The sequence below is a fragment of the Dermochelys coriacea genome, chromosome 25, assembly GCF_009764565.3.
Source record: "Dermochelys coriacea isolate rDerCor1 chromosome 25, rDerCor1.pri.v4, whole genome shotgun sequence".
Lineage (NCBI taxonomy): Eukaryota > Metazoa > Chordata > Testudines > Dermochelyidae > Dermochelys > Dermochelys coriacea.
This window is the reverse complement of record NC_050092.1, coordinates 430,353-447,023: the sequence shown is the minus strand read 5'-3', so window position 1 is coordinate 447,023 and position 16,671 is coordinate 430,353. Positions and strand designations below refer to the sequence as shown.

General features: G+C 48.4%; 1 protein-coding gene across 1 annotated transcript in view; it reads right to left on the bottom strand.

Annotated features, from left to right (window-relative positions):
• The window catches only part of TMPRSS9 (transmembrane serine protease 9), an 85,838-nt gene that overhangs the window by 47,479 nt on the left and 21,688 nt on the right, over nucleotides 1–16,671 (bottom strand). The window contains exons 2-5 of the mRNA XM_043502850.1: nucleotides 4,908–5,075; nucleotides 3,275–3,402; nucleotides 1,683–1,750; nucleotides 943–1,118 (exon numbers count right to left, since the gene is read on the bottom strand). Coding sequence (XP_043358785.1) covers nucleotides 943–1,118; nucleotides 1,683–1,750; nucleotides 3,275–3,402; nucleotides 4,908–5,049 — 514 coding nt within the window. The 5' untranslated portion in view covers nucleotides 5,050–5,075. The remainder of the gene's footprint in view (nucleotides 1–942; nucleotides 1,119–1,682; nucleotides 1,751–3,274; nucleotides 3,403–4,907; nucleotides 5,076–16,671) is intronic.

Genomic DNA, 16,671 nt, shown 5'->3' with positions numbered 1-16,671 from the left:
TCCCAAAGCGTGGGCCCTGGGGCGGTTGCCCCCGATTCGTCCTTTGGACATTTCGGGCACCACCAAAACTTATACAAACCTGGCTCCCATGCTTGCTAGTCAATCCATTAGAGCCTACCAGAGCTAGCGTCTCCCTTTTCTGGGTCTGATGCATTTCTATACGGTGTGGCAAATTGCTGGTCTGATTATGATGGGTCCCGCGCTTCCTCTTCTTGGGGGGGGGGTTCGGGGCACAGTTTCCTGCCCCTGAACTAGGGTATCTACTGTCCCACCAGAGAAGGGTAGCGGAGAGGGAGGGACCCAGGCCGCCCTCTACTCCAGATCCCAGCCCAGGGGCCCTAGGGATAGTGGTAAACCACTTGAACTAGTGCTTCCTTGCCCTGGGCTACTTCCCTCTCCTGCTCTTCAGCTTGTGGGGCTTCCTGCCTTCTTTCTCTGCACCTAGGTCTTAGTCTTCTAGCCAGCCACAGCACGTCTCCAAACTCAACTCTCCTCTACTTCAACTCCTCCAAACTGCTCTCTGCTCCAACTCCTTTTCTGGCTGATTGAAGCAGGGGATTTTTATCAGGTGACTAGCTTCAGGTGCTGTAATTGGCTTCAGGTGCTTTTAATTAATCTATAGAAACCTTTCTTCCCTCTACAGGGAATAAGGCTTCTCCTTATCCTGGGACTTGCATATCTCTCCTATATCACTCTCCTGCTGCCTTCTGGCCATGCTGTATCACAACGGCCATTGGGCAGGGAGATTGAATTGGGCTTTAAAAACCAAATTGAGATAAAGCTAAAGCCCTGAGGTGATTGGTCTAATCCAGAAAATTGTGGCTTTGCTAAGTGCAGCCCTTGCCTGTTATCAGCCTCTGCTCAGGTTACTTCTTTCTGGCGACAGGCCCTGCCTGAGGAGGGAACCTTTTGTGCCTCTTGGCAGGGACAGGAGATGCTTACCTGTGAGAAAGGCCGAGGAGATGGTCCCATAGGTGGACAGTGGGATGCCCTCCTCCCTCAGTGCTGCAGACAGCCCACGTCTGAGGGCCTCTTCCTCCACACTGGAGCTTAAAGGCCAGGAAGCCTGAGAGCTGAAGTGCAGCCGGAAATGGACAATCACACTGGAGTTCCCATTCCTGCTGGAGGAAAAGACTCACTGAGCACATTTCCTCAGGACAGTACAAGGATGAGCTGTGATCACAGGGCTGTCCTCCCTCCACCCACCCTTGGCCCCACGCCACAGAGCTCCCGGGGGAGCCTGTGGGTAGATGCCAACCTATTTGCTCAGTAATAAAACGTTGGGGTTTCCACACTGATTCTGGTCTGGAGGGTTCAGAATGGGCCTGTCGCTTGCTTTAAAAAGATGAATGAAAAATATTGATAATTAAAATGTTTATCAAAAATGTTATTGAAAATCTGATCTACAAAATTAACCACGTTTTGTTTTACCAAAAAATTCAGTTTTTGTCAAAATAATCATGACAATCATTTTAATCACTTTTTTATAAGGATTAAAAATACTCAACATTTTTTGAAGAAAAAAAAATCCGAGTTGGCAAAAGGCCACATTTTGACAAAAAAATAAATAAATCCTTTCCCCCCGCCAAAAGATAGCGGCCAGAAGGCAATCCAGGCCAGACTCGTGGAGCCGCAGTACTCCGTGGCTGGCTGTATGGGGCCACAGAGCAGCACACACTCACCTGTACGCCAGGACAGCACAGCCAACACAGCTCCCTTCCAGTGAAGAGCCTTGGAAGCTGGTTAGAAACTACAAGGCAAAGAAGAGTGAGGCCGGCAATCACTGGCTCAGATTTTCTTTAAGCAAAAACCCCTGGGGAGAAGAGACCAAGGCTGGAGAACCTTGGGGAGCTGTGTCTGAGAAGTGAGTCTGAGCTCCTGAGCCTGCTGTCCCCCATGCCCTGGGCAATTTAACCTCCTTGCCAGCTAGCTCCAGAGAACTGTTTTCACAAAGCTGTTTTTCCATTTGAAAGCCAGACCATGCTGCATACGAGAAGTGGAACCAGCCAGGTATGCACTGTCAATCCCTGTAGAGAGATCCCCACTGCAGCTACTGGTCCCAGTGTCTCGCTTGCCTTCCAGCATGGCCCACCTATGGGCAGTGTCTCATAGGGTCAGGGACACAAGCTGCTGGAAGCAAGGTGAAGTTGGATAGGCCCTTGGGGGGAGTCGGCTCCATGGTAGCAGCAAGGACGAGCAGCGCTGACCTCCCCACTGCCCAGTGTGCTCACTCAGGTTTGGCCCTGCAGCCCCTTCATCGACAAACTTAGCAGCACTGTAACCCCTTGTGCATGGGGCTTGCAATACCATTCACTCTATTTTGGCCCCACTGCCCCTCCATCATGATGGAAAGGCTGTGGGGCCAAAGCTGAGTGGGCAGTGGGGTGGCCATTGCTAATGGCATGCAGCATGTGTAACGTGTACAGCTGTAGCTGGTCTGGCCTTAGCCGGCTGTTAGCCAAGTGTCCTTAGCTTTGAGTAGGCATGCTCCGCTCCTGCATCTGCTCCTGTCCTCAGTCTCTGTTTGCTTTTCTCTGTGCCATTTCCCTCCAATCTGTGCAGTTATGCAGGATGCCACGAGCATGGCAGCATCACCATCCCCATTTCTCCAGCAGAATCACCCGCCTCCCCTTTCTGCTGCCTCCCACCACCTCTCCTTTGCAGGGCAGAAACCCAAGAATGTTTCAGGTGGGTCAGGACGTCCCAGCCCACAATATCAGGAGGTCTGTTGAGGTCAGCCCCTGCCAGCCCTTTCCCATTTGCAGATGATTGCTGAGCAGGTTACCTGCTCACATGAAGTTGTGCTGTGTCACTTCTGCAGCCTCATGCATTTCCAGAGCATGAGACTCCAGTGGTTTTCAAAAGAGTCTCTGAAGTATGGACTCCTCTGCCACCATCACTCGTTGGGTCACCTCAGACAGATGCTAGTGGCAGGGGGCTCTCTGGGACCCCTGGCCAATGTCAGAGGAACACCTCACTCCTTGCACCATTTTTCTTTTACTTCTAATATTCCCATGACCCCATGTCATGGCCACTGCATCCTTTGGGCTGAGGAAATCAGGAGGGGGCTGTCTTTAGAGCTCCAGGTGTCTCTTTAAACCACCACAGGAGCCAGTGCTGTGTGATGTGAGAGTCCCAGCCTCCCCTTCCAGGGGCTGCTTCCTGCTGCGTTGGGGCCACAGCCATGCAATGCACAGGCATCTGGGACTTTCATTGCAAGCTGAGTGCTTAGCCCATTGGTGGTTCTGGTTACCCATGGAAGAATCCAACTCACCAGCCTTTCCAGAGCGGGGGTCAACGTCCTGGAGTAGTCAGAGTTCTCCCTTTGTAAACTGCTGTCATATGCAATTCCTCTCAGTTCCACGGTGTGCTCAAAGCTGAGCTCTTGTGCAGAGCAATAAGCTGCAGACAGAGGGCAAGAGTTCCACAAGGGAGACAAGCAAAGGGGACTTGGAAGCTGACAATGTCTAGGGGTCTGGACCAGCTTCTAGGCTTTGGAAATCACCCATTTTAAAAACAAGACTATCTATCTGTCTCACATCTTCCTGGTGCCTCTTTGATTTTGTGCTCTCCCTGCACATCTCCCCTGATCTCCCATTAGCACCTTGGAAGCTCCGTGCAGACAGGGAGAGCAAAATACCAGAGATAGGATTCCCCATTCCTCATAAGATGAGAATTTTGCCCTGACTCTTTATCTAATTTGAATGTCGAAAGTGTGGAGTTTTATTAGTGTTGAGGGAGCTCTCAGTGTTCAAGGCAGCAAAAGGCCTAGAAACAATACAGTTTAGTTCATTGAAAAACATTAGTGGATATTCTTGGTAATCCCAGCTCTAGTCATGCAACAAGGTCTCAGCCAACTAGACTGTGCTTAGCGACTGGAATAAACATATTGCAATTGGGATAAGCAGAGAGTAGAAAAAGAAACCAAGAAGTAGCCATTAAGATTTTATTTTCATCGCCCTAGAGCTGCTTTTCATTTCCTGTAGGGGCAGGAAATATTCAGTGGAGTCTGGAGCCCTGCAACAATCTTGTGCTCACAGTCCCAGTGTCACAGCTGGTTCCAATACAGCAAACCATCCCGCAGCTGCAGCCCTGGGGCATGCTCACTGAGCACAGAACTTTGTTGGGTGATCAAGCCCTCCTGAATGCGAGAGCCTCGCAGTGAGCTCATCCACAACTCCAGGCTTGGGAATTAGCACCGAAAGGCCATGCAGAGGATGTGGCTTTGTGGCAGCATTTGAATGCAGAGGTGGGCTGGGAGGGGTCAGCTGGCAAAGGAGCAGAGGGAGTGAGCCCCAGGCTCAAGGGACGGCATCTAGAAGAAGGTGTGTAAAGGGCAGAGGGAGAGGAGAACCAAAGGACCATCTTGGGAGAGGCCCCCCCCCCAGACGACGGGAGAAGGAATAGGAGGAAAAGAGAGTGGGGCAGAGTCGTGGTGGTGTTGTGCAGGACCTTGAAGGTAGAGATGAGAGATTGAAAGGATACATAAAGTGAGAGGAGGCCATATCCCCTCACAGAGGGGAGGGGAAGGGCATCACTGTTTGGTGTCCTCACCAGAAGACTTCCCCGATCTCCCTGCTCTTTCTTCTACCTCTCCTTGTCCTCCTGTGGTGGCAGCCATCCTTGGCCAGAGAGGACTGAGCGAGAGCTTATCAGTGCTTTGCTTTGCTGTTGAGAAACAGAAAGCTCTCTCCCATCCAGATCTCATGAGTTCAGTGAAGGTCTGGAAAAGCATCTAACTCCTGGCTGAGTATCTGAGCTGAACCCAAACGTCCTGTCTTTTGAGGTTCACCTGTCATAGGAGAACAGGCCTGGGACACTTGCACTGACTGCCCAGCCTGTTATTCACAGACAGTTTTTCCTTTGTAGCTTATAAACAGTAAGAGCGGATCCAACTGCAAACTTACCCATTAGAATGCCCAGGGAAAGGAGAACAAAGCCACCCACGAGTACAGTCGCGATGGTTACCTTACAGCAGGTGCTGTGTGCCACCAATCTCACCCTCTCTATGTCTGCCGCTAGCTTTAGAGCTAGGTCCATTTGGTCCATGCTTTCAAAACAACTCTACAGGTGACCTAGGTGTTTGAAAAGAAGGAGTGGGCATGTTGGAATAACATGCAAGATCTCAGATACGTTCATGTCAAGAGGCCCAACACAGGTGTTACCAGCCAGGAAGAGCATCACACACGAGGTCCCAAGCACTCATCACTTCCCCAGAACATGCATCTGATTATGAGCCAAGGGCTCTTTTACTAGATCAAGCTTACAGGGTCTGAGACAACGATCACTCTGGTCACCTCACTGGCCAGGCACCAGTGGCCAGTACCATCATTTCCCCATGATGTTGCAGTGATTAGAGAGCTAGGATGGGAGATCCCTCGACACAACAAAATGCAGCATGAATTTTCTCCCCAAACTCAAACTTGTGGGTAACTCCTTTGACCCATCACATTGTATTGGTATGTGCTCTGTGCTTTGGGTTCCAGTATGGATGGTAAGTAAATGGCTTCAACACTAAGCAAAAGCTCTTCTTGGATGCAATATTTCCAGACTGGCCAGAAAGCTCACGGCAACCCATGCTGGGGAGGTTTCTAGATCAGATTTCTGCAGACCCAAGATGTTTGGATAGTTCAGCTATTGAATATAGTTCAGCTCAGAAACCACTTGTTTGGGTTCTTCATTGAACCAACCCCCCAAGGATTTGGAGGTTGACTGCTTGCTATAAGGAACCCCTTGTGCTTTCTGCTGTGGCCTTGCGGTTCCATCTCGTTACGTTCATGTTTTGGTCAGATCATTCCCTGAACAGGGCAATTATTGAGTGAGCCGTCCCCTGTCATCCAGTCCCAGCTTCTGGCAGTCAGAGCCTCGGCACACCGAGAGCATGAGGCAGCGTCCCTGACCATCTTGGCTAATAGCTATGATGGACCTATCTGCCATGAACTTATCTCGTTCTTTTTTGAACACTGTTATAGTTTTGGCCTTCACAATATCCTCTGGCAATGAATTCCACAGGTTGACTATGTGTTGTATGAAAAAGTACTTCCTTATGTTTGTTTTAAAGCTACTGCCTATTAATTTCATTGGGTGACCCCTGGGTCTTGTGTTATGGGAAGGAGTAAATAACACGTCCTTATTCACTTTCTCTGCACCCGTCCTGATTGTATAGACTTCTATCATATCCTCATACTTTGTCGTCTCTTTTCTAAGCTGAACAGTCCCAGTGTTTTTAATCTCTCCTCATAGGGAAGCTGTTCCAGACCCCTCATCATTTTTGTGGCCCTTCTCTGTACCTTTTCCAATTCTAATATCTTTTTTGAGATGGGGTGACCAGAACTGCATGCAGTATTCAATGTGTGGGCGTACCATGGATTTATATAGTGGCATTATACTTTTTGTCTTATCTATCCCTTTCCTAATGGTCCCTAATATTCTGTATGCTTTTTTGACTGCCACTGCACATTGAGTGGATGTTTTCGGAGAACTATCCATAGATACTCCAAGATCCAAATACTTTGCATTTATCAACATTGAATTTCATCTCTTCAATTGTATTTAAATAGTCCTGAGCAGTGTTCTAAGCAGTGTCCCCTTGAGAGGGCCCTATCAGTCTTTCAGGTCATGTTCTCACTTCTTTTGACTTTCCATGTGGAGGTCCCTGTGGTGCCTAGAATATCCATAGGACGAATCGGGGGCAACCGCCCCAGGGCCTGCAATTTGGGGGGCACTGTGCTTCATGGGGACGCGGGGTCCAGGGAGGCCTGGCGGGTTAGCGGGGGGTTTGGCGCCTGCAGCAGCAAGTGACCCAGCCCCCGCTCACCCTGCTCCACTCCCTCCCCACCTCCATTCCACCCCTTCCCCCAAGTCTCCACCCGCCTCTTTCTGGCTTCCACCCTCCTCCCCCGAGCGATGTCGGGAGGAGCGGAGCGGGGTGGGCTGGAGCCAGGTCACTCACTGCTGCCAGCACCAGGCCCCCTGCTGACCCCCTAGGCCACCCTGGACCCCACATCCTCCTGAAGTGCAGAGCCCCCCAAAGCATGGGAAACAGGGCGGCTGCCCTGGTCTCTCCTATGGATGTTCTGGGCACCACAAAAAATTATACAAGTCTGGCACCCACAGCTCTGGTGATGACTTTCCCTTGCAACCCCCCAGGCTGCCCTGGACCTGTGTCCCCCTGAAGCATGGGGCTCCGCAAAGCGCGGTAAGCCCAAACATTGGTGGAGCCGGGCTCACGTTCCTAAATATTGATGGAGCACAGGCACCATGGGCCCATATAGCTCACCGTCTATGCTAACAAGGTGTCATATACCCGTTGTACACAGTAGGTTGCAGGGCTGCTACTAGCAGGCCGGATATGGACTGACTTCAGAGCTTCCATTATATCGAGATACACCAGAGATGTGTTTGCTATGAGATCCTTTAATGTACTGCAAACAATGGTTGTTGTGAGCTTAAGGTACCATCTAGTGGCCAAACAGCACAATACAGTTTAACAGTCTGTCACTCCTCCCCCTTTAAGTTCTACACTCCTACCATTTACGGTATTTACATTATCACACTCTCTTTAAAGTGCAGTATGGATTGTCTGTTAAGTGTCTCTGAATTGTCCTGGTTTTCTAATTACACATCCTGAAAGCAGAACAATTTAGTTGTGATGACTGGATGTGGTCAGTTTGGAATCTTTGAGTCTTCCCCAGCTGTAGAGGTTCCTCTGTTGATTGATTGTTCTTTCTGAGGAACTCTTTGAGACAGACATTGGAGAGTTCAAAACAGAAAACAATCACATGATCAGGACGCTGAATTATTTTTTCTTTACAACAGTTGAAATTGTCCATCCTTTTTCTCCATCCATTTTGACATGAACACAGTCACTAGGTTCTAGACGGAGCCGTTCCCTAAATAGTGATGTCTGTTGTAAAAGTAAAAGTGTTCAGCCTTTTTACCTGATTTGGCTACTCTCTTCATGTCATGTGTTATTCAGGATTGTCTCTTCAGGTTATTTGTACTGGAGCTCCTTTCAAAACTCCAATATCACCAAATACGCCATCAAATTCTTCCACCTTTCTCATTATGCCATCCTGTCAGCCACACTGCAGCTGAGAAGGTTGTTGGTCTTTGATCCTTTGGGTCACATACATTCTGAATGGAAAGTTTTTGTCTTTGCAAGTTGTGTTTCTGGTGAACTGACTCATGCAGATCAGAATATCTCCAGGGCTAGTCAAGGCTATGTCAGGGGATTTCAGACTGGGAAGGGTTGATGGTGATTTTAAGTCCTTTCTGAGATGATGGTCACAGCTGCTTCTGAGTCCACTTTAAAGTCAATAGTCTTTGCATGAATATTCAGTTTCCAGGCAGGCTCTGTCTCATCACACATGATTGATCCCAGAAATATCTGTAATATTCAACTCCCTGACTGCTTGGGTATGGCAAACAGCTGTAAAATGTCCATATTTTGTACAGTTATGAAACCTTTCACCTTTGAGTAAACATACATCTGTTGGACTATGAATTTTTCCACATCTTGTGCATTTAGTCTGAAAAGATTTGTCATTAACCAGGAACTCCTTCATAGCCTCAGGGCTTTTATAGTAATGACTTTTAGCACTCTGTTGTGTTTGTTTGGAACTTGTGCTTCTAAGTTAGTTTCAGGTTTTTCAAGTTGCTCTTGCCTTTTGGTCTACTGTTTGACTAGTTCAGAATGCTTTGCTTTCTGTATAGCGGTGGGGAGATTTAAGTCTGTCTTTAATTGTAGTTGCTGTGAGAAGCTTTTGTCTGTTAACCCAATAAACAGCCTGTCTCTGATAGTTTCATGTTGTGCAGTCCGAAAATCACAGTTTTCAGCCAATGCATGCAGAGTTCTTGTAAAACACTCAACATTTCCCCCTGCTTCTTGTTTTCTCTGGTGAAAACATGTTCTTTCAGAAACCACTTTTCTCTGAGGTCTAAAGAGTGCATCAAACATACTTTATGCATCTGTAACAAAGCCAGAACCCTTTCACAATCATCTTTGTGACTGTCTTCAGTAAAGATAAAAGAATTAAACATACATTCTGCCTGCTTTCCCAAATAAATTAAAGAAGATACCTGAATATCGCTAGTTTTCAGGTGGAGTTTAGTAGCAATAAGAAAGCCATAAATCCAGCATCTCTGTTCAGACCATGATGTTTAGCTGTGAATTTAAACTCTGAGGCTCATTTTTTGAAAATAGTGTGCAGGTTTCCTTTGAGGATGAGAACTGATTAGACACTAAAAATCAGGGTCTTAATAAAGACACTGGATTTATGACTTCTTACAACAATCTGTAACCCACAGACCCCCCTTTTTGTACTATGACTAAAGGGGTGTTAATGAGCAACTTCACCTCGAACGGTTACTTACAATATGTGCTAACTCCTTACGCTAAACTGTCTGTTAGGTCTTTTATTTAGCTGTGACATTTTGAGTACTCTTCAGAGGCTGGAGGAAGAGCTCTGTGTAGCTCCAAAGCTGGTCTCTCTCAACGAGAGAAGTTGGTCCAAGAAAAGATATTACCTTCCCCACCATGTCTCTCTAAATAGTTTTAAGGAAGTTGAAGTTTATTTTGAATTGTTGTGTATCTACATTGGTTTACAATTTAAATTTTATTTTTTTATTACAAAGACAGTGAGCTATGGAGTGGTTATAGATTTCCTGGTCCTCCAGAGTTACCAGAGAGGACCAGAAGGAGCTTAATAAATGTGGGAACTTCCTGGTTAGGAGTTCTCTTGCTGCTGCTTTAAATTTGGCTCTTTGTGTCTATGTTCTCACACTACACACAGGACATGGGGTCCTGCTTAGCGATAGACTTCATCTGCTTGCCCTTCTGCCCCAGCTGTCCATGGCTTAGGGTCTGTTTCTCTAGATCCACATTTTCAGCTGGTTTGGGGTGACTGCTTGAAAGATCTAGATAGAACCACCCTGAACAGGGAGCAAAGACAGACAATTGATGGGAAACACTAAAGCAAAGCTCCAAAAAAAGAAAAGTCAGTGGAAGAATCCCCATAATTACAGCCGAGTGTTCCAGCTGGAAAGAACATTTTAAATAACTGTCCTTTCCTTAGTCATCAGGTAGATGACTGGGTACAAAATAAATAACTAATTTGACCCCAGGACCTTCATGCACCTGGTTCTTGCCTTTGATACAGAAACCACTGCAAGGCTTCAAAATTAAGGGATACTCATGTGATCTGTCATGCCATTGCTCTGGGCTAGGTAACTGTGAGCCAGGAGCACAAAGATTCTTGTCTTTTCAAAGCTGTTGTCTGTGTAAGATGCTCACTCAGGAAGCAAATTGGGGCATGGCTGAGGAGTCAGTTCCAGCCAAGTACAGTCATTAGAGAATTGTTCTTCTGTGTCCAAACTGGCACACATGGCCAGCTGCCACACGCCCCAGGCCTCCTCTGCCATGAAAGAGTCCTTTTATTTTAAAGGCGTGGATATAAGGTCTCATCGGTATTAGCAGCAAGATGTTCTCAGCATGTGGTCCAGGGACAGGGGAGACACTCCAGGCCTCAGGATGAAAGCCAATGCTGCTCCACTTTTCATTTACAAACTTGGGGCCTGTTCCTGCTTGCTCTGAATCTATCGTGAGCTTCCTCTTGACTTCCACAGGGCCAGATCAATGAATTATGCCCCGGATTGTTCCCAATGTTTTGAAAACTAGGAATCACCATTAAAAATCAAGGAAACTTTTCAGACCATGAAGGCCAAAGGAGAAACAAACAACTCACCTGTTATTTACAGCCCCTGGCCCTGCCATTCTCCTGCATGCAAACCTGCCTCGACACCAAAGGGCACAATGGACATGTAAGGTCAACAGGACCAGGGTATGTGAAAGTGCAGGTAGGGCCGTGTGACGGCCCTGTGACAACCGCACCAAATCCTGCCACATCATTGGTTTATTCTGTTGTCACAAGTTACCCTTCATGCCCCCCTTTTGTTCCCCCCTCCCCACAAGCTGAGGCTCAGAGCTGAGATACACAATGATGTAAAACTTGAAAATGATTATTCTTGTGAGATTATTTTTGAAGCTGGGTTTTGCATTCTGCTCTCTGGGCAGCCCAGCTCAGAGCATCCTTCTCCAGTTTACATGGGGAAGAGGGCAGCTGCTCATCTCCCTAGCCCCATGGCCCTTGGCTGCTGCCATGTTCTCAAGACTGCTCACCAGCCACATTTCTGGCATTCTCTGTTTCCTAGCTGCAAGCTGGATGCCCACCTCTTCCCAACCCCTGCAGTCTGACTCCATAGAACAATGCAGGGAGCATGCACTGGAATCCAACCAGCTCCCTCTTACAGGGAAAGATGGAGAACACAGAGCAGGTGCAGGCAGATCTCAACAAAACAGGGAGACAGAAAACCAAATGCCAGGCATTTGGCTCCCACAAAATGACTAATTCCACTTGAAAAAGGCTGAATTCTGAAGCATCTTAGAAAAGAGACAGGTTTCTCAGTCACAGAACAGCGTGTCCATGGGGCTGTGGCTGAGCTGAATGGGACAGTTCAGACTCTCAGAAATATTGTTTCAGGATCTCTACAAATTCAGGCAGATGTCGCTGCAACAGTTACACTCAGTTTGTTTTCAATGATAGCTCTGCAGACTGTATCTATCTTTGTAACTGTCTCTTAACTGAAAGCTGAGGTTCTGGAGCATATGCTGCAGTGAGGGGTGAATTCTGTGGCTGCAGAATGTGCAGGGCCCTGAGCGAATGTTTCCTTTGGAGGGAGAAGCGTCTCTGTCATGTGGGCTCAAGGGTTCTCCAGAGCTCTACTGCATTTTGTTAGAATAGAGTTAGTTGGGATTCAGACAGAAAAGGTCCCTGTTTAGTTATGTGATCTGCATATTTATTAAATCCAGCAAGTAAAGGGTTAATTATCTCTGCTCTAGTTTATGTGTTGAACAGGTTGGACTGTAAAGCAAAGCTTCCAGGAGAGAGGTTTCCAGGTTTGCATATCATGGAACCACAGGTCAGGTGGGCAGAATTGCATGCAGGAGACATTGGAGTAGAAATGAAAGCAGTAGGTAGTTATGGCGGCCAAGTTTGGGTCAGGACATAGATCTGGTGAATATACAGCATAGCCCATTCTGTGGCTGCCACTGCATCCTGCCATCCCTGGGAAGGGATAGCAGAGAATTCAGCTTGCAGAGAAGGACTAGTTCCCAGAGGTTCCTTGCAGACACTGGCACATATTTGAGATGGCCAGATGCAATAGCCTGACCTTGTACCAGCATGCACGAAAGCATGTGGAAGTCTGAGAAACTGGTTTGGTGCACACAGGTTTCCATAAGGGACAGCAACTCTTGAGTGGCATGTGAGGAATTCCAAGCTCACATGTGCCACAGCAGTAAGGGCAGGGTAAAACCTGATGGGCTAGATGTGGAACTTGAAGGCTCATGGGGAAACGGGACATTCAGGAAGACAAGCTAGCGGCAGTTAAAGGCCAATGACTATAAAGACATTTAACCTTGATCCCCACAAGAGGGGCTCTGAGCCAGAGACTGAACTTGAGATAAGCACAGGGAAGTCAGCAGCTTAACTCTTGACACAAACCAGGCCTGAGAAGAGAGCTACTCATGAAGAAGAGGAGCTGTGTGACCCTGCTCAGTGACGCCATGAGGAACCTGCCCGAGTTTTGTGACCAGCTAGAGAAAACAGCCAGTTCTGACGCTTACCAGGAGGCAGGACAAATGACAGGAACTGGACTATCCCTGGGGCCTACCCATGGTTTATAGCTCCGTGGGAGCAAGTGCCAGTGAAGGGAGGTTTGATGTTAAGGATCATTTCATGGACTGATGAGACCTGAAGATGGGAACACCTTGGAGACCTTCCAGGTGTGCAGGGAATGAAGGGAAGACTGATTCTATAGGACAGGAAATGGGGCAAGGAGGGGTGTCAGTTCCCAGGGCAGTGGAGCCCTTTGTAATGAGAGGAGTCTGTTGGGATTAGACAGTCTCCAGAAAAACAGCCTCTCAGGATCAAACAGACAGGGCTTGTCAGGTGCGCTTCAAGCTAGGTATGAAATGGGGAGACGGGGCCCATTGAGCTAGACAGCCTGATGGGCACTCTCCAGCCACAGGGGTGCTGCAGAACTGCTCAAGGAGCTTCCCCCAGCGTTCCCTCCTCCCAGCGTTCAGTGCTTTGCCACTGGCTCAGCACTCCTGAGCAGAGCTATGGGAGGAGACGACGCTTTTCCTTTTTCTTCCTAAGCAAAATGATCAGGAACTAAAGCCCCAACAATCCCTGCCAGTGTCTGTGATTCTGCCCCGCAGAGACAGAGGCTACATTAGCACCAGCCACTTAGCTTCTGAGCTTGGAGCCCATTCAGGGCAGAGTAGATGATGACAGCAGCCAATCTGCCTTGGAGCCCAGCCAGCATGCTCTGTTCTGCCAACCATTACCTGGGACGTGCAGGCACAGAGGAGAAAAGCTTCTCTGGCATCAAAAGGTTACGAGGCAGCAAGAGGATAAGCACTGGGGAATGGTACGCAAACAAAGACAGAGGAAACACTCACTCCTTTATGCTCACATTTAAAAGGACACTTGTGTTCCAGGAGAGCTAACTGCAAACTGGGGAGGGATGGCGGTTGTTCTGAGGAGGTGAAATAAATGCTCTTTGGGGCTGGACGATTTTAAAAAAAAAACCAAAAAACAAACCACCACCAAAACACAAGGGATTGTTGGGGTTTGCTTTAACTTAACACCCCCTCCTGCCGTCAGTAAAGCAATTCTCAACTATCATAGCACCATTTACCCAGCACTGCACCTTCACATAGTGCTTCACACAGCTTGGTGGGTATCGTACCATTTACAGAGCAGGGGCTCCCCCAAGCTCCACTGTACAGGGCTCTGCACAAACACCCAATGAGGATGAGCCAGGCCTGCTCAGACCTCACTCTAGCTTGGTTGGCCTTTTCTGGCCCTCAATACTATGGTGACCGTGGCACTGTGGAACTACGTTCTCCAGGGGAGGTGACTGGAACTGCACACTGCACTGCACGGACCATTGCACAATGGAATTATCTATCCCTTATTATTTTGTACCGCTTTTTAGGATTCGATTCTCTTTTAAAGCTGTACCCAACTATCTTAAATGCCCTTGCAGGGCCAGGGAGGACTGCAGTGACTGTAACTTCAGTACTTGTGGCACCTTAGAGACTAAAATTTATTTGAGCCTAAGCTTTCATGAGCTACAGCTCACTTCATCGGATGCATTCGGTAGAAAATACAGTGGGGAGATTTATATACACACACAGAGAACATGAAGCAATGGGTTTTATCATACACACTGTAAGGAGAGTGATCACTTAAGATGAGCTATTACCAGCAAGGGCGGGGGGGGAGGGGGAGGAGGAAAACCTTTTATGGTGATAATCAAGGTGGGCCATTTCCAGCAGTTAACAAGAACATCTGAGGATCATTGGGGGAGAGGGGGGGGAGAAATAACATGGGGAAATATTACACAAAGTAAAACTATTTCCCCATGTTATTTCTCCCCCCCCCCCCCACTGTTCCTCAGATGTTCTTGTTAACTGCTGGAAATGGCCCACCTTGATTATCACCATAAAAGGTTTCCTCCTCTGCCCCTCCTGCTGGTAATAGCTCATCTTAAGTGATCACTCTCCTTACAGTGTGTATGATAAAACTCATTGTTTCATGTTCTCTGTGTGTGTATATAAATTCGCCCACTGTATTTTCCACCGAATGCATCCGATGAAGTGAGCTGTAGCTCACAAAAGCTTATGCTCTAATAAATTTGTTAGTCTCTAAGGTGCCACAAGTCCTCCTTTTCTTTTTTGCGAATACAGACTAACACGGCTGCTACTCTGAAACCTGTAACTTCAGTGGGAGTGTTGCCTGCATGAGGGTGGAGCAAGGACTGCAGGATTCCATCCAAGAGGAAAGACCGAGGAGTGGAATCAAACTTTTATTTCCTCCATTAGTTGTTTTATGCCCTCCATCAGGCCTAGAGCAGAGAGCAGCTCAGGGTAGGGTGACCATATTTCCCTATGCTGAATATGGGATACCTAATAAAATTACTCGTATTAAAGTGAGTTCAATGGCAATCAGAACTATGCAATACAAATGTTCAAATTAACATCATGTTGACTGAGCCCCCATTAAAAAAAAATACTGTGTAGTTGGATTCTTTTTATTTATCTTCTTATCTTTAAGCTTTAGGGTTCACACAGAGAGGGGTGACACATACTTGTCTCCCCCGACACACACAAGGGTGGGGTGACATACACGCCTTTCTCACACGGGGGGGTGTGACCAACCGACCCTACCCTCCCTGCCTGGCACTCTCTGCTCTCCATGCCTGGCTAGGCCCCCGGGACGGACCCGCCTCTCCTGGTACCTGGAACCTGGCATCATGTTCCCAAGGCAACACATGGGCAGGGGGCACGCAGGGTCACATGCCCCCCAGATTTCTGCCAGGGTTCACACCAGAATGTGGCCAGCAGCAGCCTTTCAGCACTGTGTGTTAGGGAAGGGATGGGAGCTTCTTCCAGCTGCAAGGGAAGAGGGGGGGAAGGAATGACCTGGCCCTCTCACAGAGCTCATCTCTTCCCTTTCTCCCACCCTGGATGGAATCAGCTTGTCCCTTCCTGCTCGCACAGTGTTGAAAGGCAGCTAACACGTCCAGGCTGCTGTTAGCCACCGACATAACCTGTTCCCCAGCTACAGCATGGGCAGGAAGGGGTTAAGCCCTAAGGATGCATTGTGCACCAGGGTCCAGGGAACCTGACTGCAGGGGCTTCAGCAAACCTTACCAAAGTGGTGGTTCAGCAGTAGAGGGTGCCTAGGGGCGGGAGCAGCCCCATGCTTCCTGGGAGCAGGAGCCGGGGTGCATGGGAAGAGGGTGCTCAGCCCCTGCCCTGGGGGCTGCTGTGGAGCCTACAGGTTTGGAGCATGAATAGGCTAGAAATAGCCCCCCCCCCAATCCCCTTCCACTCCAGAACTTAGCTGAGGGGCGGAGAGGCTTCCCTGTGCCAGTGCTGTGTGGGGCTTTGGCACATGCAGGGCTCGGCTCCTCCTGGCCAGCACCAACCCAGCCTGAGGCAGTAGGGGAAGGAAGGAGCCTGCTAGCCTGGAGCAGGATCCACCAGTACTAATGGGGTGGAGACAGAAAACATGGGACAATTTTCCCATTTTAAAGAAAAAGTTGGGACACCTGCAGGAGGGACTGTCCCTTTAAAAATGGGAGTTCTGGTCACCCTACTCAGGGAAACATGATGACAGGCATACAAGAGTAGTAGGAGGACCTAAAATTTTGTGTAGAAAACCTGACTGATGAAATCAACCCCAGGAAGCGAGGGATCTGGCCAGAACCCAGGGGAATAGGAAGCAGCAGTGCAGTGTCGTGTGTGTAAGTGGTTGCTCTTACTGCTCTAGTGCCCTTTGGAATCCGGGTGCCAGTTGCAGGGGACTTCACCAGTAGAACCCCCTTGGTGGCTGCTTCCTTGGCCCCCGATGGCCTGTCTGTGAGTCTGCCATGGCCTGGCCCTCCAGCCAGATCACTTGCTCAGTCCCCTTCTGGGTGCTAACAACAAGTCCAACTATAATCCAAACGAATATCTAACTCCTCATTCTTCTGCCTCTCTCAGGCTCCATTAAAGTTTTCTGCTCCATAGCCTCTAATCCTGGGAGCAGAGCTTCT